Below are 21,057 nucleotides of genomic sequence, written 5' to 3'. Positions count from 1 at the left end.
ATTAATCCCCACCTTCACTACCCTGACAACTTTCAAATACTCTCCTCTTGCACTGATCTTGTCAGAAACGCTGGCCTACATGCTACTCTTTTCAAAAATCCAGGAATACATTCTTCTGCATGGATCTTTGTATCAACTGTACCCTTCATATACATATGCATGAGAATTTTTCTTTTATGGTCCTACTCTGACCACCTAATATTTTATTGTTTTGGGGCCAACCCAATGGTGCTCAGGGCTTACTCCTGACTCTGTATGTGGGCTTACTCTTAGCTTTTCACTCAGAGATTACTTCTATGTGGCTATGAGGACTATGTGGAATGCCAGGGATCTAGCCTAGGTTAGCTACATTCAAGGAAAAAACACTACCAGTTGTACTATCTCTCCAGGCTCTCACTCTGACAACTTTAAGAAAAACTATAGGGCCAGAGAGATAAAACAATGGAAAAGATGTTTGCCGTACATGTGGTCATACCTGGTTTGATACCCATCATACCATATGGTCCCCCAAGCACCACCAGGAGTAATTCCTGAATGCAGAGCCAGGAGTAACCCCTAAGCACAACGGGTGTGGTCCAAAAACAAAATAACAAACAATATGGCTTGCAATATTTTTTTAATTTTTATTATCCTATCCTAATTTTTATATTTATCACCTAGCTAGCTATATATTGAACTTTCTGATTGTTATAGTCTTTTTGAAGAGCATTTGATACATACATAGTGAAATGTCAATAAATGCTTTCTAAATCAAAAAGCTAATAAAATAGCTAGTAGAAATACACAGGTTTTCAAAAATTTAAATGATACATGGAATGAACTTAACGTGAAGTCATGATGGACAGCTCTTTAGAATTGAGATTTGATGCCTTAATTTGATGCAGAAAAATAAGCCTCAGTTTATTTACTAAAAAAAAATGGGTGGAGAGACAAGATACACTTATTTAAGGAAATAAAAGATGAAAAGGAAAGAAGAATGACTGGAATGTATAGTCAGCAACTTAGAATTTAGAGGAACACATCTTATTATGTAGTTGACAAAATTATACTAAAGAAAAACTTGAAGCTGAATATGCTAGTTTTTAAAATGCCAACAATAAAATAGTATATACATTTCAGGTGACTTGAAGTATAATTTATAATATTCTATAATTCACATTTATCATTTTATTTTTAGCAATGTAGTTTGTTTCCCAAATGCAGACCTCATTTTTTCTTTAAAGAAGAAGGACTGGACAAAATCTAAACAGCAATGTTAATGCTCCCCCAAACAAAATACAGCACTTTATCTTCCTTGAATTCTCTAGAAAACCTTGACTTGCTCTGCTTGACTGTCCCAAACAAAGGCCAAAGAGCCAATTTTCTTTGCCTTCATGCCATCACATACATACATACCCCTGTTCCTGATCCTCACATCTCAGACCAGCATGAAGGCAACCACCTGTAGGCTAAACTTAGGTCTAAACCCCTCTTCCCAGTTTGCCTTGCCATTAAAATGTAATTAGATTGGGTCCCTGCATCAACATTGAAGAAATGTTTCCCACATCACTAGTTCTCAACTCATCTTCCCAAACCTCCAGGCTCAGGCTGCCTGATATGTCCTAGGACAATATAAGTACTGGCTTGGCACTGTTCCTATACTTCTGAATACAACACAGCACCTAAGGACCACTCACCTAATACTTCAACCTGCACTGACCCCCCTTCTTTTCTGCTCATTTAAGTGCAACTGCTTGATTTTTTTCCAATAACATTTTTCCAATAATCATTCTGAGGATAGACCAGCAGTCTTGTTCTAAGTTCCTCAGCCCAAACTCAACACTAAATGTACAGTAGGTTCTTTATAAATTAAAATATAGGTTTTAAGGCAGGTCTAGTTCACATTTTATTATTTATGAGGTTGGAGTTCCTTTTATAAGGAATGATGCCTTAGAATTGTTGTCAATCAGGCTAAATGTAGTTCATGTATGAATTTCCCTCTAATGGGAATACTGTCGAGTTTAATTGCCACTTCAAAAAATTTCAAAATAGATCCTCAAAATATATTCAAAACAGATAATCAAAAATATCTTCCAAAAATGTGCACTGTGGTTCAATATTGAAATCAAGAGTTATTGTATATGCTGAAATATACCAAAACAGAACAAGCAGCATGGCGGAAATTTGGTAGCAGTGAAGCAAATTTTCATTGCTGGAGAAATAACTTTAATTTTACTTCTTTTACACATCCATAACCAGCTGTCTTATATCAGTAGAATCTAAGAAAGGATGATATGTATAAGTAAATTAAGCTATTTTTACACATTGTTAATGAGATACAAGAAAATTCCCTTTTGTTCTTATTTCATTACTCTTGTTTGGATACCAGGAGCTAGAGAGAGGAAAGAAAGAAGGGAGAGTTTGTATGCTTTACTTTGTTTTTTGATGTTAGTGACTGAGGCTAGGGCTTCACACATGAAAGATATATTCTCTATTACTGATTACAATCCTATACCCAAGAATATCCTTTTAAATGCTAAGCAGTGAGTGCTAGGGAATTGTTCAAGTCCCTTAAAATATATAAAATAATTTCAAAGTCACAAAAGACTGATGGGACTGATTCATTATTTGGCACACAACATTTTAAGGGTATTTTGATAAAATTTTATATCTTATAATTAATTTCCATTATAAAAGAAAATATGGTTTGTGTGTGTATATGTTATCCCTTGCTTGACTAATACAGTGATTTTTTTTTGGTAGACCCAAATTTATTCATTTATAGTTGAATGAGTATGATTCAGGTTAATAAATAAGATTCATTTTCTGGCTCTATTCTGGGTTGTGAATTCATTTAACTCCTTATGTCTTACCTAAAAGGAACTACGGTCTGAGGTGGAATTGGAAGTTCTAGGAGACACAGAGGGACTCAATCTGTCATTCATGGCTATCTGCAACAATGGCACAGTTTTTCCACACCAAAGAAAATGTTCCCACATGAAGGTGGGAGACACAGTAAGTAATGGCCAATAATGGTCTAAAAACACGTTGAAATAAATCAGAAGCTACCTGAATATTCTGAAACTAACTGTATTTTTCCTTTCAAGAATTTTAAAAGCTATGTTCAAAGCCTTCCTAATAAGTGCTTTTGGCAAAGCTGATCCTCCTGCAGCTTTTTGCTTCCTCCCATGTATTCTGTGGAGAAGAGAAGCAGATAATTAGTATTTTCTTTTGCAGGCCTCATTCAACGTGACTGTGAGCATTCCCAACTGTGAGAGAAGAAGCAGGCACATTGTCATAAAGCCAGTGGGATTGGGGGACACCCTAGAAATCCTTGTCAGTCCAGAATGCAACTGCAACTGTCAGAAAGAAGTGGAAATGAACAGCTCCAAATGCCATAATGGCAACGGTTCCTTCCAGTGTGGGGTATGTGCGTGCAACCCCGGCCACATGGGTCCTCGCTGCGAGTGTGGGGAAGACATGCTGAGCACAGATTCCTGCAAAGAGACCCCGGAGCACCTCTCCTGCAGCGGAAGAGGCGATTGCTACTGTGGGCAGTGCATCTGTCACTTGTCTCCCTATGGAAACATTTATGGGTCTCACTGCCAATGTGACAATTTCTCCTGCGTGAGACACAAAGGGCTGCTCTGTGGAGGTAGGCTATGTCTGAAATCCACCTGACACCATGGGGATCCCGTATCAGGAAGGTGCTTTGCATCTATTGTTCCTAGCACAATTGTCTATGCCTAGCAGGCCACTTAATCAATACTTGCTGAATTGCTCAATGAGCTAACCTTGATACCAGTGGTGACTGATGGTCCCATATTTCTTCTTGGTCTTACTTTCACTTAAGATGAGAACTTTATCAACTGAACCTACATCTTTATAATGATTGTTTTTCCCAAATTAGTTGAAAGATTGGAATGCCTTCTTTTTATTGTCCAGACACCACAAAGTACATGTAATTTGATCGTCGTTATCTTCCACTTTTCTGGATCAGGCTTCTGGGTACCTGACCCAACTTTAAATGCTTTTACATTTTAAATGACCCAAATCTGTTAAAGGCACATACTACCAGATGAAGGAACACAAAATATTAAACAACCTTTCAAGTCTTCATTTACTCCACAAAAATTACTTATGATTTTGAAAAAAAATGTGATTTGCACTTATTACTTATATATTATGTGATAAATACTAGGTAGGACTCTAGGCCAAATAAAGATGAAGGCTATAGAAAATAAGAGATTAAAGTATTTTGATATTGAGGAAGTCCTACTAGCAGAAATATTTGTATTTTAATGCACTTTGTAGATGTGAAATATTAATTCATAAATTTGCATATCACTCAATTAATGTAAGATCATTTATTATTCACATACCCAAGCATAAGCCACCCAAACAGAAATTATAAATTGAATACACTAATACACTACTATACTAATACACTAATATACACTATATAACATACTAATATATAATATAAAGTATATGTAATATATAATATAATACTAATATAACAATATACACTAACATATACATTAATTACTAATATATTAATACACTAATATACTAAGATAATACAAATGTATGTTACAATTGAAATATCAACTGGCTGCATAATTTATGACCCAGTGTCTCTCTATTTCACAGTGTGGAAGCAAGTTAACTCTTTGAATAAGACAATTATTATTTTGAGAGAATACTAAATCAGTTTTGTTTTCAAACCAGTGTCAAAAACATAGAATAGCGATTGGTTTTCAGAAGAAAAAGTAAAGAGGTATGAGAAAAGAATTCCCAAGCTCTTATAAAACCACTCCACCTCCAAGGAGTAAAAAAATATAGGATCTATCCAAATTGAGATAGATTTCTCACTCTTATCTAACAAAAGTATATTTTATAATTTAATAGCTGTATTTCCAAATCTATACAAGTCCTCTTGTCTTGAGATACAGATAAGGCATAATTTAAAACAAATGTCTATTACTATGTCTTAGAAAGAACATATTCAAAGGAATGCTTGCGTCCATTTTAATAAGTCATTTCATAAGCTGTATGCTCAAAACATTAAAAATTACCTTTTAGAAAATTATAATTATAATCTAATACTATATAATAGTAATTATCTATATTTTTTAAATAATTTTTATTTTGACAAAAATGGATTACAAATCATTCACAGTAGTATTTTAGGTACATAGTGACTTAAATCAGGGACATTCCCACCACCAATGGTGTCCTTCCTCCACCCTTGTTCCCAGCTTGCATCCCATATCGCCCCTTCTTTGCTCCCCTGGCTGTTGGTATAAGTGGTCTCTTCTGTGTCTAGCTTGTTGTAGATTACGTATCGATTCTGTTGTAGTTGGCTTTGGATTTGGTGTTTAAGTCTGATTATTTTTTATTTCTACTGAATGTTCATACAGCTGTTTGGTCTTGGTGCCCTCCATTATTTCCCTTTCAATTTGTGAGGCAGAACAAGATGGTTCAAGTTATGTGTTTTCTTTGAAGGTAAGAAAAAAAAAGAAAAAGAATAAAGGGGGGCAAAAATTCAAACAAGCAAAATATGAGAGGAGATCTTCTAGAGACTATAAAAATCAGCTTAAAAAAAAAGAAAGGGAAAAAGGAAGGAAAATATAAAAGTAATACAAAAAAATCAGCCCCCCCCCCCCCAAAAAAAAAAAAAACAAACAAAAAATCTGAAAAGCACCACAGCAATAAAGACAACAACCAAACACTAACCACAGTCCTGAAATAAAGATGAATCAAAGCACAGGGGGAAAAAAAGGCAAAGAAAAGAAAAAAAAAAAAAAACAAGCAACAACAATTACAAAAAAATTTTTTTAAATCAAATTTGTGTTAATTTTTTTTTTTGCATAGGCACAGTAAAAATTGGGGAGATTAGAAAGGGAAATCCCCTGGCCTAAGAGATACAGGGTTTCTATCTTTAAGAATTTTCTTTTTAGAGAATGAATTACTGATATCTAAACTGTAAAAGATCCTTTATATTTTAGATATTAAGTCAAACACTTTTATGACCATTAGCTTGTCAAACTATGTTTAGCAACACATTCCTTATACTTTTTAGACGGTCTTTCACTTTATTTTAAGCTTGTAATAAGCAATAGACTCAGTAGTAATTCCTGAATGCAGAGCTAGAAGTAACCCCTGAGAATCTCTGGCTGTGGCCGCAAAACAAACAAAAAGCATTGTTTTATAAATATAAAACAAACAAAATATAATACAAACATCTGCACATTGCAGCTTGGAAGATCTGATTATAGTACCTCTCTAAAGTAGATAAGTGATTGCTAAAGCAATTCTACTTAGAAAATATAATTATTCTTCGTAATTCACTTTGGTCACAATAAAAATTATTAAAATAAAAAGAAAATATAAATATTCTTGGACATAGAAAGCTTTATCAACGTTATTTTCCTTCTTACTTTTAGGATGCTTTAAAATCATTAGTCATTATTATTTCTTATAAACTTTCAGCAGGGATGACCTGAGCTTAGAGTCAGAAAAAAGCCCCAAACACTCAAAGCTGTATCCCAAAACAAACAAAAAAGCTACTTGTTAAAGTAGTAACACAAAATAAAAAGAATGTCACTTTATTTTTTGTTGTTGTTGTTGTTGTTGTTGTGGTTTTTGGGTCACACCCGGCAGTGCTTAGGGGTTGCTCCTGGCTCCATGCTCAGAAATTGCTCCTGGCAGGCACGGGGGACCATATGGGACGCTGGGATTCGAACCGATGACCTTCTGCATGAAAGGCAAAAGCTTTACCTCCATGCTATCTCTCCGGCCCCAAGAATGTCACTTTATTAATAGTAACTTTTCTTTTTAAATAGATATAATAGTAATCAGTGCAATTATAATCTTCTGTGTCTTGCAATATGCTTATTGCCCAGATTAATATTTTTCATGCAGCTGTGTGATTATACTTTTGCTATTGTTTGTAACAGAGGATGGAATATGCCACAGTTTCACTTTTATCAACTAATTAACTGCAATATTTCAATTATCTGAAGACTTTCTATCATAATGTCTTCATCGTGTACCTTCTTGGGTCCATCTGCAAACACTCAAAGATATAGGTCTCCATTGATTATTTTCTTTGCCCAAATTCCATTAGTCTTTTACATTCTGATTCTAAAAGACTGGCAACTTGTAAGAGGCAGATGGTGTAGTAGGGAAAAAATAAACAACTACCTGTCATTATGTACTTACAGTTATCAGTATATGGCATTCCAGAAAGTTCTACCCCTCTGTAGAGTCTGATTTTGGTTTTCACTCTTTAGTTATCATCTTGAACCTACTTGAAAACATAAAAAAATTTGTGCTTTTATATAAACAAATCTTTAACTGTTTGCTTAAAGATATCAATTGGCAATTTTTGTATTCAATTTGATGCTCCTGAAAAACACACAGAAAGGAGGTTTTCTAAATTCTGAAAAATTTTGGAAGCACTTTTTAATTTTCTTCCAATTCTTACATACAATGATATATATATTTTTTACTTGCAACACTAATGACTTGTATTAATTTTTCTAATTCAATTTAATAGGAATATCTTCCTCTGATAAAAATATTGCCCCTTTTTCTAAAGAATTAAAAAGGTACAATAGTTTACATATAAATAGTTTACATATAAAATGTTAAGGATATGGTCTAATACATCCATTTTAAGCTTTTAATTCATTATGAATAAATAGGCTGTAAGCTGCAGTTGGGATGTTTTAATGTCATAATATGGATATATTATATGTTTTTCTTTCATCGTAGGTAAAAATCTATTTCCTGTGCATGCACATGTGTGTGTGTGTGTGTGTGTGTGTGTGTGTGTGTGTGTGTATGTGAACTCTTCTGTCCTCTTTTCTTTGTTTTGTTTGGTGACACACCTGGCAATGCTCAGTCCTGACTGCACTCAACAATTATTCTGGTAGTGCTCAGGAGACCCTATAGGATGCCATGGATCAAACCAGGTTAGTTGTGTGCAAGGCAAGCATCTTCCTCACTGTTCTACCCTGTTTTAACCAAGCAGAACATTAAGTCAAGGATTACTTCACTTCTTATCTTTTAAGGCCAGATCTTAAAAACAAAGAAAGTCACTGTCTTTAACATCAAAGATTTTGAGAGAAAGATAACCAAGATTCTTTCTTCTACAGTAAACTTGACAAAGTATCCTACAATGAGCTTTCTTGAGGTTTATTTTACATCTGTTAAGTTTACAATTATTGGAATTTTAACACTGATGCATCAATTTGCTTTCATTATTTTTCAAATGAATTATTTTACAAATAAAAACAATAACTTGCATTTATATATGATTTACTCATGAGTTGAACATAGTTTCAAACAAGTTTATATGACCTTACCAATTTTGGAAACTGAGGCTAAGAAATGTTAAGAGATTCCCCTCAGTTGTCACCCAACAAGGCTATACTGCAGCCAGGATTTAAGACTGAGCTGCTTGGCTGTGCATGGAACTATTGCATCAACACCATTTCTAACCACTTTTGGGATGTTACTAGAAATGCAAGCCTTGTTCACGAGGCCCAATGTATAGTCCTTTTTATGCATAAAAGTGTGACTTAAAAGAGTTTGGAAATAAGTATTATTTGTTAGGAATATCTTATACCTGTTTTAGTATCTTGGGTATGGTAAGTATTCAAAATTATTATGGAAAAACACAAATACATAATCTTAATCTATTATTTTATGTTAATTAATATTACTCTGTGTGTACATGTCATATTTGATGAGGTACCTGTCTGCATTGTCTCCACATGATTCCTTTGATCTAATTATTCTACCTTCTTTGCCACATTCCATGCCTACATTTTAGGCTTAGGAGTCCTCTTTCTGATCACATTTTAAATGTAGGCCTTTTCTCAAACTCTCTGCTTTTCCTGAATGACCTGATTCACAGTGGCTTCACTGCCATGTACTTCCAATAGAACTCTAACCAGATATATCTACATCCATATACAACTACAAGCATGTGAGATTATGTATCTACATTATAGACACATTATGTGTCATGTATATAGATGCCCACATTTATAAATCATATGCTTTTGTATGTACTTAGACACAAGCCATTTACTATAATATTCCAAAGTTTCTTCAAACTCAAAGCTAAAAATGAACCCTTTATCTTTACCTATAACTGCTTTTCCTTCTCTACAGAATTATAAATTTATTTTATAGCTAAGTATGATCACATGGAAGGAATTGGGGATTAGGTCATGAGCATGAACATGAACCATCCTCTATTCTCAGTCAGCTCCTCTAGCATTCAGACTGGCCACTTGTCACTTGAGCTTTTCTTTCCTCTCTCTCTTTTCCCTCTTCACTTCAAAAGAGTGGCATATACTCACTGTGCATTCTGTTCTCTGAACTATACACCTTTTCTCTTCATTCTCTGGAGGGTGCCTTTTGGGCTCCCCGATCTTCCTGATTTATAGCTGCACCAACATGCTACATAGTTTTCCTAATTCTAGTTTAACCTTCTCTACCAATACCAGAGTAGAGTGTCCTATTCATGTCTCTATACTCTTTAAAATGGAAGAATTTAAGAATAAAAGTTGCTACTTTAAAGTTCCTACATTTCTGACTTTGATGACATTTCCCTCTTCTCCACCTATTATAATACAAATGCTCCTTTGGCTCTATTCATCTAAATATAGCGTGGAAATATTTATATCTCACACAGCTATTCTCTTTTCATTTGCCTTTGCCTTCTTTTTCTGCTTAAATGGTATGTAGCCCTTTACTTTTATTCTCTTACCTTTATCTTCCAAAATTCAGATCAAGTATCACTTCCTCTGGAAACATGTTTCTCCGAATTACTCTAACACAAAAACTTCCTCTGCATTAAAAGTATTCATCACATTCTATTGTGTTTCTCAGTATCAGTGGTTATTTGTCTCCTATGCTTGACTATAAGTGCAGTCAATTTTTTCTTTTATTTTTCTTTTTTTCTTTTATTTTGTTTTACTTTGTTTTTTTTTAGGGTTTTTTTGGGGGGGGAGGGGGGACCACACTGGTGATACTTAGGGATTACTCCTGGATATGAACTCAGAAATTGCTCCTGACTTGGGGGACCATATGGGATGCCGGGGATCAAACCACGGTCCATCCTAGTTCAGCCACCATATGGGATGCCGGGGATCAAACCACGGTCCATCCTAGTTCAGCCATGTGCAAGGCAAAGGCCCTACCACTGCACCATTACTCTGACACCAAGTGCAGTCAATTTTTTCTTACCTAATTTTGTATCCTCATGCCTAATATACATGATATATGAACAATTAACCTTTGTTAATTTTTTGAGCACTGTAAATCATCTAACTGGTAAACACAAAAAGAGTAGAGTCACACATCATCTCATCTGACCATAACCACCAGAAATAGATTTTGTTCTATTTAGTGGATTTTGCCATCATTTCATTACTTGAGTGGTTGGGATGTTATGCATCTTGATTATAAGCAAAATCAAATGTACATATATTTATACATGTAATTATAAATGTTTACATATATGCATATTTACATTTATATATAATGTTTGTAATTTTTTATTATTTATAATTTGTAATTATAGTCTTCAAAACAATATTATTTCATCTGATTATGAATTGTTTTGATACATTATAAAATCAAATTGGTCATCAGTAAAGAGACCAAATCAATAAATATGTACAGTTGGCAAAACACATTCCATAAAATCTATTCATTCTCACTCTGTAATTCCAGTGCCATGTCTGGAAGTGTTCAGAGAGTACCACTGGTTCTATGTCCAAGGGTTATTCCTAGTAGCATTTTGAATACTATAGAACTACCAGGATCAAATTCAGGCAAAACAAGTCCCTTACATGTTGTATTATCTCTCTGGCGCATCTTCAGGATTTTGGGTGGTGTTTAAAGGCAAAGAGGAAAAATGGCTTCCTAAATCTAGAAGCAATGTGTCCTTAAGAAACTGCACTTTGTTTTACAGACAATGGCGACTGTGACTGCGGTGAATGTGTGTGCAGGACTGGTTGGACAGGCGAGTATTGTAACTGTACCACTAATACAGAGACCTGCCTCGCTGAAGATGGGGTGCTGTGTAGTGGGCGAGGTGACTGCATCTGTGGCAGGTGTGCTTGCACAAACCCTGGTGCCTCCGGACCAACCTGTGAACGATGCCCGACCTGTGGTGACCCTTGTAACTCTAAACGGTAACACCTCTACTTTCTTCCGTGCCGTTTGTTCTAAGGCTTCATAATGATCAGAGAAATAGTGACATTTTAAAAATTTAGATCTCTGATAAGTTTGGTGTGTGTGCTCTTGAAGCATCCTTTCATTCATAAAAGCCCCTGGGATCATAGGGTGGAACATCAGTCTCTCTGGCCCCTTTCTCGCTTCTGATTCCCAGGACCACAGTGTCGCTTTTCTGCTCAACACCAGCATAAGGAAGCAGAGCTGATATTCCATACTGATATCAAATCACTATCTCTCAAAACAATAGTAACCCACATAATAGTGCACTGGAAGGAGATATCCACATTGAATCTTTTCAGGGAAATAGACAAGCTTTTCTCTTACCTAGAAGTTTATAGTTTGGCCCTACTAATTCTTTTCTATCTATTGCCTAGAGGAAAATTGGCAGAAAAATGATCTTATATTTCATTTCCTTTTCATTCCTGCTCTTTGGCACCTTTGTTTGGTTGTCTTTCTACTTGGTTATTGTTGTTTATAGCACCAAAGAAAATACACAAAAATATTTTTTCCTGAGTTTAAAACTTTTTTATACTTAGTTGGCAGCTAACTTCTTAATGATATTGGGGTCATATTGTAGGTCAAATGAAGCAAGCTCCTGGAAGCAGTTATAACACTGCAGTGTCTAATTAGGAAACAAACATGCTTACTCAGTTGATACTTTCATTAACTCTGGTCCTCAAAATGGTGACATTTGCTTTTCTGAGGTAAAACATGTTAAGAAAATCAATATTCACCCAGTGATCATGACCAGTTCAGGTATCAAAACTTCCCTCTTGTGTTTGAATATATGCCAGAAAACATGTGGCAATGGTTAGATTACTGAATAAAATTCAGTGTATAATGTCCTTTTAGTGCATTTCTTTTTTTTCTATTTTTTTTTTTTTGAGGGGAGGTCACACCCGGCAGCACTCAGGGTTACTCCTGGCTCTATGCTCAGAAATCACTCCTGGCAGGCTCGGGGGACCATATGGGATGCTGGGATTCGAACCACCATCCTTCTGCATGCAAGGCAAACACTCTACCTCTGCGCTATCTCCGCAGCCCCTTTTTTCTATTTTTTGTTTGTAAACAGGATCCAATATTAAATCTGATTTATAAGAGAGGACATTAACAAGAAAAATAGTTTCAATTTGGAGAGTTAGGTAGGGTGACCTCCTTGATATTTATATTGGTTTACAGATGAGACACTCTTATTTATTCATTCATGCATTCATATATCAAATAGATTTAAGTTCCTGTGTTTACCAGGAATAATGTTAAGCTATGGACATGCAGAAATGACAGAAACCATTATATTTCCTGTTGTTTTCATTGTGTGCTATGAATCTGGTGGTAAAGACAGATTCTTTAAAATTAATTATGTCCCAGAGAAACAGCTCAAAGTGCCAAAACAGTGCTTTTCAAACTTTCACATCCAAGGACTTGCATCCTGTCCTGCATACTTATTCACAAACTAGCAAGACATCAAAGCAGTAAACCAGTGGTTTTCAACCCTTCTAAAGCAGAAAATCAATACCAGTTAATGGACTAATGGTTGAAGACCAGTTGGCTAGAGTTCATGTTTACTGGAAATACAGATTCAAAACTTAACACTATGGTTCCATAAGCTCATGGGATCTGCCCTAATGAACTAGTGTGTGTTTGGTCCCAAAACAAAAATAAAATTTTAATGATACTAACAGGTGTAAGAGAAAATATAGAGGATGATAATATCTGGAGATAAACTTAATACCAGTTTGAGCAGTCACCAGTGAGAAAAACTGAGAAATAAGGGTTCCTACAATCTTCAGTGAAGTCACTCAAATAAATTTATACGTTAATTTTAATATATTTGCAATACAAAAACAATCTGTAGACAAGGCCTCTGTTCACATTTCCACATAAATTACAATTCTGAGTCCTTTCCTCTGAGGACTTAGTTTCCCTGCAAAGGAACTACTAGTTAAAGGGCTTGGAAAACTTCCTAAAGAAAGGCAGTTTCAACTGCATTTTCATAAAGTAAGGTAAAGTAAGTATTTGGGAAGTGGACAGGGGAATAGTTCAACAACTTAAAAGATTTGTACATTTCCATGGCCAGAAAAAGAACTATCAATATTTCTTTTTAAAAAGAAATTGTGCTGTTTAATGTGACTTGAAGCACTATCTATTTGTAAAATAATTTTCAGCACAAGATTAACATGGGGTCTAAATTTTATTTTGCTACATAAACTTTATTAACTTAGTTTAGTTTCAATGTTATGCTCTTGGAAATATACTTTTCAAAATAGGCATCTTTTATTTTAAAACATCCTATAATAATACTCTGAAGTTTTCTGTAATGCTCAGTTTTTGAAAATTCTTCTATCAAGGTTCAGACTTATTCAAAGGAGTTACAGAAAAAAATTTAAGAGTCATTTGAGTTCTTGTTAATAACTGTAACCCATTTCTGTGTTTAAAAAATAAAGTCAGACTTTGAGACTGGAGAAACAGCAGTGGGATTAAGGTGCTTAATTTGCTCATGGTTAAACCTAGTTTAATCCTCAATACCTTCTATGATTCCTTCCATCCCACCACTACCAGGCAGGAGTGATGCCTGATCACAGAGCCAGGAGTAAGTCCTGTGTACTTCAGGGTGTAACCCAAAATAAAGAAAAAATTATTCAAACTTTATATGACCAAATTCTAGCGATATCAACCTCTTATAAAAAATCCCAGAAACATAGCTAAATTAAACAGCAAAGCTCAATAATCATTTTGGTTTGGGGACCACACCAGCAATTTTCTAAGCTGTTTCTGGTTCTGTGCTTAGAGATCACGCAGCTGTGTTCAAGGAATCATATTTTCTGAAAATTGAACTTGGGGTTCCCACCTGAGAAGCATGCTCCACCATTTAATATTTTACTTAACCAATCAGAAGCAATCATTATGATAAATAAGTATAGTAATGCTGGTTCAGGTAACATTGATTACTGAGTAGAATTCAGAATACAGAAGTTCCTCTTAGACCCCATGTAACAGCTTTCTGCAAGTAACTAATGACAATGTTTTCTGAGTCAGTCTTATAGCAAATCACAGAAACAGCATTAATGCAATATCACAGCTACAGATCTATTTTCTACAAGCATGAACTGATGATATACTATGTTGAATAATTTACAGAAGCTGTATCGAATGTCACCTATCTGCAGATGGCCATACCCAAGAGGAATGTGTTGAAAAATGCCTACTGGCTGGTTCAATCATCAATGAAGATGAAGGTTATACTTGCCTTAACTTTCTTTCATTTTCTCTTTATATGTCTTGAAAGGGGTTTTCAATAGCTTGTTCCCATTTGTTGCAGAGCATTAGTTCATTCACATGCATTTGCAAGGGTAAATGCATTCCAAAAGACTAAATATGTAACAATTTGGGGACAAAGACATTTAAAGTCATAACTACAGTACTCAATGTAAGTTCAGGTGGCAAGTCACCTATGCTTAACAAATGTAATTGTAGAGATTCCAGATTATTTTTCTAATTAGAAGAAAAGTAAATTGAAGAGGCAGTTAGCAATGTTAATACTTAATTCAAAATACCACCTTTATCATGTGATTACCCTATTTCAAGCTAATATAAAGTAGGGTATAAACTGGGTTTCCTTCTAACAGCCCACTGGCGTAGTACGATTTCTGGTTAGTGCTCATTTATCCTCACCTCCACTCTAAACACCTTTCCTTTCTTTCCTTGACCTTTCTTAGCATCCTAAAAACTCAGTTCCCTAATTAGGAGCTTGTTGTCACTCACTGCTAAGCAGTTGTATTCAGTGGCTTTGATTTCACCTGTACCTATCAAATATATTCATTTCAAATATATTCATTTCAAGTCAAGTTCTTTCTACTTACTGTCTCAAATATTACATGTACATATATATATATATATATATATATATATATATATAATTTTCAAATGTATACATCTGGTCTTGGACCAAACTACTGTTGTCTCAAATATTTTAAAATTTCTATTTATTTGAGAGAAAAAACACTTTGCAAACTTTAACACGAAGAAGATAAACTGACTTCTACTGGGACAATCTGAGTGATGCAGTTTTGCATTTTCATACACTCTGAATTACCATGCTGCTCAGGTCAGAGGCTGTCCTACACACATTGGGGACATATACAAGATGTATCACGGGCAAAGTGGAATAATCAAGACCATAATTCAAGATCCTCTAGAAAGTGGGTCTTGAATAAATGAAATTAGAATACAGAAATTAATCCATTCCCAAAATGGGATAAGTTAGTGACATATATATTGTTTTGTAAATTACCTACATTGTTTCAAAATTGAGATTTCTGACTGTGCACAGTTGAATAGTGCTATTTGGAAGGGCCTAATTAGATAGGAGCATAAAACCCCTCATCTATTTTTCTGGTGACTAAAGATAAATGTGCCAAATAGCAGTAAATTGTACAAGCTGGTGTATCTCTCACACTGATACCGAAGGGAAGCAGTAGCACTGATTGAAAGAGCATTTTGTCTACTGTTCACATTAGTAACCAGTACAAAGTCTCAGTTTATCCTTCTGTACTCATTTCACAACAAACACTGGCGATATTTATTAAGTGTTCCTGAGAAATGAGTAAAAATTGAAAAAAATGCCAAATAATAAGAACTCAATCCACATATAACATGGGAAATCTAATGTACTTTGTGGGGTAGGGTAATAGAAATATGTAAATCATAAATTTGAGATTATCGTATCTAATTACAGTTTTAAAGATGTTGTAAGTACTAGAATTTGAATGTAAGACTAGGTCTGAAATGGCATTTTAAATGTATACTGTCATTTTATCTAATTTACTAAAAGATCTTCAAAACAGATGAACACAACACTAATTGATTATACAGATCAGAGATAGGTTAAGACACTTGGCTTGCACTGAACGCTGGGGTTTAATTCCTAGCACCACATATGACCAATCTGGGTTTGATCCTGGTACTACATAAATTCTCCCAGTCCCCACCAGGAGTGATTCCTGAGCACAGAGCCAAAAGTAAGTCCTGGGACTTCCAGGTGTGACCAAAAACAAAGTACTGCTGGCTTGACACATCAGCAGAGGTCTTCAACACAAAGTAGTCATAATTCAATAATTCAGAACATTGATAGTCTCCTCATCCTTCCTGGACCTTCCCAGTCTCCCCATATTCTCGCTCCAATTCTCATCTAGCTTCTTTTTCCAGGTATGATTTTTGGACTCTCATGAGATCAAATTTTTATCATGTTAAACTAGACCAACACTGTGGAACTCATAAAGATGGTTTAAAATAAAAGTCATGTCTTTTATGTCACAAGTGAAAACTTGAACAGCCAAATATGAAAATTTCCATCTAGACCTTTCAGTTGCACATTCAGTAATACCATTTTTTTAACCCAAACATTACAAGACAGGCTAAACCTAGGGCTATGAGAGTCATCCGTTAGAGTTAAGTAATAAAAACAAAGCAGGGATTCGTGACTTAGAAGTCATAAAGCAATTCTATTTAAACTTAAATAATCCTGGTCAGATAAATTAAACCTGCCTGTGCTTTGGTGCAGTTTTTTAAAAGAAGAGGAAAAATTAAAGTAGTATTAACATTACTGAAAAGTATTGTAAGCCATTTACAGACTTTCTGCCTGAGAATAAAATGCTCTAGTAAGTTTTAAAGGAAGAATGGGATTGGACTTGAAGAAAGGGGGAGGAAAAAATAACCATTCAGCAAAACAAACTATATTTTTCTAAGTTTTCAATATCTAACAGGAGTGAGATGTTGTAAAAGGACATGCACTGAAGTCATATAAGAACCCCCAATGTATTATTTATTAACTATTATTGCTATCAATCAGTTGTAATTCATTAATGTAACACTAGACAAGTGTTGCTTAAAAATTCCCAGATCTCTTAACAGACTTTACATAGGTAAAAATCTTACTAAAATATAAGTTCCTAAACATATCACTGACCTTAATTATAATACCTGGTGGTACATCCTCAGATTCTCAATTTGAAACTAATTAGGTGATTTAAAGGATCATCAATATTAAGAATAACCAAAAGAAAATTATTTTGTAATTAGATTTTATTCCTTATGAACAAATATTTCCAATAATTGAAAAACAATTCACCACTCAGATCTACCATTTGAAGTCTGAAAAGTATTGAATTCTGAGCAAAAGCAATAGAACAAATGGATTAGGGTATTTACCTATCACACAGTCAACCCAGGTTTGTTCCCCAGCATCTCATATAATACCCTGAGCCTGCCAGGGCTAATTCCTGAATATAGAGCCAGGAGTACCCCTAAAAAATGCTGAGCATGGCCTTTAAAAAATTCTTACTAGTTTTCAAACACATCACAAGCATACTTTTCAAAGATCTTTACATTTTATTCTTTATGTTAAGTACAATAAATATGATCGTATTTCTGTCTTTCTATGGTTATGGCATTTTAAGTCAAGAATACTCCTTTTGGTTAGAATCACAGGAATACATGAAGATTCTATTTTGTAAATGTCTTTTTTAAATTAATAAGAAAAGGTACAAGTCTAGCAGGCATATATCTGAGATTATCTTGAATAGTTTCAGTTTTAATATTCTGATCATTGTGTCTTGAAAATTTTGGTTAGGAGAAATATTCTATTTATAGTTAGAGTATATTAAAATCTTTAATTTTAGAAGCTAGGAATTTAAGTTTATTTTTGTTTTATAAAGAAAATGTTACATAATTTTAGAGTACTGCTAGACTACTGGAATACTACCAGACTACTATAATTAATAAATATAGCATTGATATCTTAAATAGGCTACAATACAATTTGGGGGATGTTTGGGCCAAACCCAACTGCTCTCAGGGGTTACTCCTGTCTCTGATCTCAGAAATTGCACCTGGCAGGCTTGGAGACCAAATAGGATGCCAAAGATCAAACCCAGGTTCAACCAGATCAACTGTGTGAAAGGCAAATACCCTATTACTCTGGCCCATATTAATACATTTTATATTTCTATCATGACAAAATTTTCTGCCTTTTGAGTTATCTTAATGAATAAAGAATTCTTTATTTAGAAAATACTTAAAAATTTAGACCACATTGTTGTTTTAAATTTAAATTGGGGTTATATGGGATTATAATTCTTATAAGTAAGGTTATAATGTAAGCAAATTGTCTTCACAGATCTCTTTTAACCTGGGATGTATCTTGATCCTGTTGGTCTGAGCTACAGGACACTTAAATTTTTTTCTTGATATTAATTTATAATATTGTTGTGGAAATAGATTATCAGCAATCTTGACTATTGTATTGTTATTTAAAAACTTTTCTAGAAATTATTATAAAATTGATACTTATTCCCTCTGAAATATAACCTAGGCAACCTCTCATGGGCTCTCATTTAAGAATATATAATCCTGGTTACTTCTTTTTTTTTTTTTTTTTTTGCATCACACCCTGCAGTGCTCAGGGGCTACGCCTGGCTCTACACTCAGAATTCACCCCCGAAGGCTCGGGGGAACATATGGGATGCCGGGATTCGAACCACTGTCCTTCTGCATGCAATGCAAACACCTTACCTACCTCCATGCTTTCTCTCTGGCCCCTGTCATTCAATTCTTAAGGCAACTGTCTTGAGAGTAAGATATACTTTCACTCTCTTGAAATCCTTCCCCCATCGATTCAGTAAGTCAATGCATATGATGGTAAGTCCTGATTGATTGCATCTGGAACTGTTCTGCAGCATGAGTAAAATCTAATATCTTAGTAGAGAAAATCCTAGGATTTTTTTTTCTATTTCTATTCTGTAATGTTAAAATTCCAATTAGCATACTACAACATACCACAAGTCAATTATGCTGTTTTAAAAAAATTATGGAATGTCATTTAACCTAATGAATGACTTATCTGCAGATTTCTCAAAGGATACTTCTGTTTCCTGTTCTCTGCAAGGAGAAAATGAATGTCTTATTACATTCCTAATAACTACAGATAATGAGGGGAAAACCATCCTTCACAATATCAATGAGAAAGGTGAGTGCTTTATCATATATTGTCTATGCAAGAAATACTACCAGAGAATCAATTTGAAGAGCTGACCAGTAAATGCATTTTTAATTTTTTTACAGAGTAATTAATCTCTAATTAAAAGATAAATTTTGAGATTCAGTATGATCTAATGACCCAGAACAAGATGTGATATATGCATAAAATAGTATGTCTTGAGAGCTGAGAGATGAATCATAGAAAACTGGACTGATTATTTAAAATATAAGCAAAAAGTTTTAGAAAAGACAATAGGAAATAAGCTAATAGTTGAAAAGTATTAGTTCTGAATCAGGAAATACTTAGGCCAAATCCACTGCCATTAGTAATAGCTGCTTGATATTCTGGAAGATACTTGCCCTTCTGCATCTCTATATCTTCAACTGTAAAATGAGAGGAGAGGGTTTTAATCCTATGATTGACTCAAGGACAAAATAGAATAATGCATGTTAAATATGTGCCACTTCAAAACCTATAATAATGAGTCTTTAAATACAAATACCAAGACAGTAAGCAAGTGAGGGAAGCAGTGATCTGCAAGGGAAGTTATGGCTTCTTTGGAGTCAGAATTATCTTTGAACTCAAGAAATCTTTGAGTAAAAATAAACAAGAAAACCCCACCAATAAAAAACTCTTCATCATGAAAGATTCAGATTTCCTATGAAAACTTTAACGTACAAAAATGCTAGAAGCAAAATGACTAAAGGCAGTGACCACTAATTTATATGGAATCTTAGCATTTCAAGACCAAATAATCATCTATCAAATCATACCAAATTATACACATACAAAGACATTGACACATTGTAAAAGCAGCAATATATGGCAAATGCACAATCTGTATAAATAGGGAGAAAGTTAGACTCTGGAATCAAGACAAGTCTCCCATAGGAATGCTGGGACTGATGATGAGGGCATGTTTTAGGCTGGGCTCTTAGAAATTGAGATGTTGAGGACTGTGAAGACTAAAGGGTAGAAAACAAAGGAAGAGTATTTTATTAGCATCTCTAAGTTGTCCAAGTCTATCAAGACAGGCACTGAAGTCTATCAAACCTTTGAGCTTCACCATTATTGTAGCTGAATTGAAGGCTTGAAAGTCAACACTAGGCTTGACTTTTTGCCTCATTAACTACTGTATCACACTGTTCTTTTTTTTCTTAATATCTTTATTTAAGCACCATTATTACAAACATGTTTGTAATTGGGTTTCAATTATTTAAAAAGTGCAACCTTCCCACCTGAAAATCTGCCCCAAACTTTTGTATCTTTTCCAAACAAAGATCATAATTGGCTGTTATCATTGCATTACTATTGGTCACAGTCTAAATCTCATCCAAGGACTTAAAGTCCCTGAACATCTTCATTATGAATGCTTTTAGGTTTATCTGCTATCTTTGAACCAACATGCTAATATATGCACAAAACAAATTGAGATAAAGCTTGCAAATCGAAGTTCCGGTAAAATGCTGTTACCCTGTTGAGTTGTTGCACATGCTGCTACTCAAGCTGAGCCATTTGCTGCTCCAAAAGCAAAGTCACGTGTGTACAGCCTCAGAAACTAGCTCATTACAAAATAGGCTGAATGTTGGGGCCAGGAAGGTGGCGCTAGAGGTAAGGTGTCTGCCTTGCAAGCGCTAGCGTAGGACGGACCGCGGTTCGATCCCCCGGCATCCCATATGGTCCCCCCAAGTCAGAGGCGATTTCTGAGCACAGAGCCAGGAGTACCCCCTGAGCGTCAAACGGGTTGGCCCAAAACAGGCTGAATGTTGTGTTCTCTT

At 34.7% G+C, this 21,057-nt stretch overlaps 1 protein-coding gene across 2 annotated transcripts in view; it reads left to right on the top strand.

Annotated features, from left to right (window-relative positions):
• ITGB6 (integrin subunit beta 6) overlaps nucleotides 1–21,057 on the top strand; it is an 88,809-nt gene that overhangs the window by 54,596 nt on the left and 13,156 nt on the right. For both annotated transcript variants that reach the window (XM_049773347.1, XM_049773348.1), the window contains 5 exons: nucleotides 2,860–2,994; nucleotides 3,217–3,634; nucleotides 10,979–11,201; nucleotides 14,383–14,480; nucleotides 19,148–19,267. In XM_049773347.1, coding sequence (XP_049629304.1) covers nucleotides 2,860–2,994; nucleotides 3,217–3,634; nucleotides 10,979–11,201; nucleotides 14,383–14,480; nucleotides 19,148–19,267 — 994 coding nt within the window. The remainder of the gene's footprint in view (nucleotides 1–2,859; nucleotides 2,995–3,216; nucleotides 3,635–10,978; nucleotides 11,202–14,382; nucleotides 14,481–19,147; nucleotides 19,268–21,057) is intronic.

Source organism: Suncus etruscus, chromosome 5 (assembly GCF_024139225.1).
Source record: "Suncus etruscus isolate mSunEtr1 chromosome 5, mSunEtr1.pri.cur, whole genome shotgun sequence".
NCBI classification, from domain to species: domain Eukaryota; kingdom Metazoa; phylum Chordata; class Mammalia; order Eulipotyphla; family Soricidae; genus Suncus; species Suncus etruscus.
This window is presented reverse-complemented; position numbering and strand designations above follow the sequence as displayed.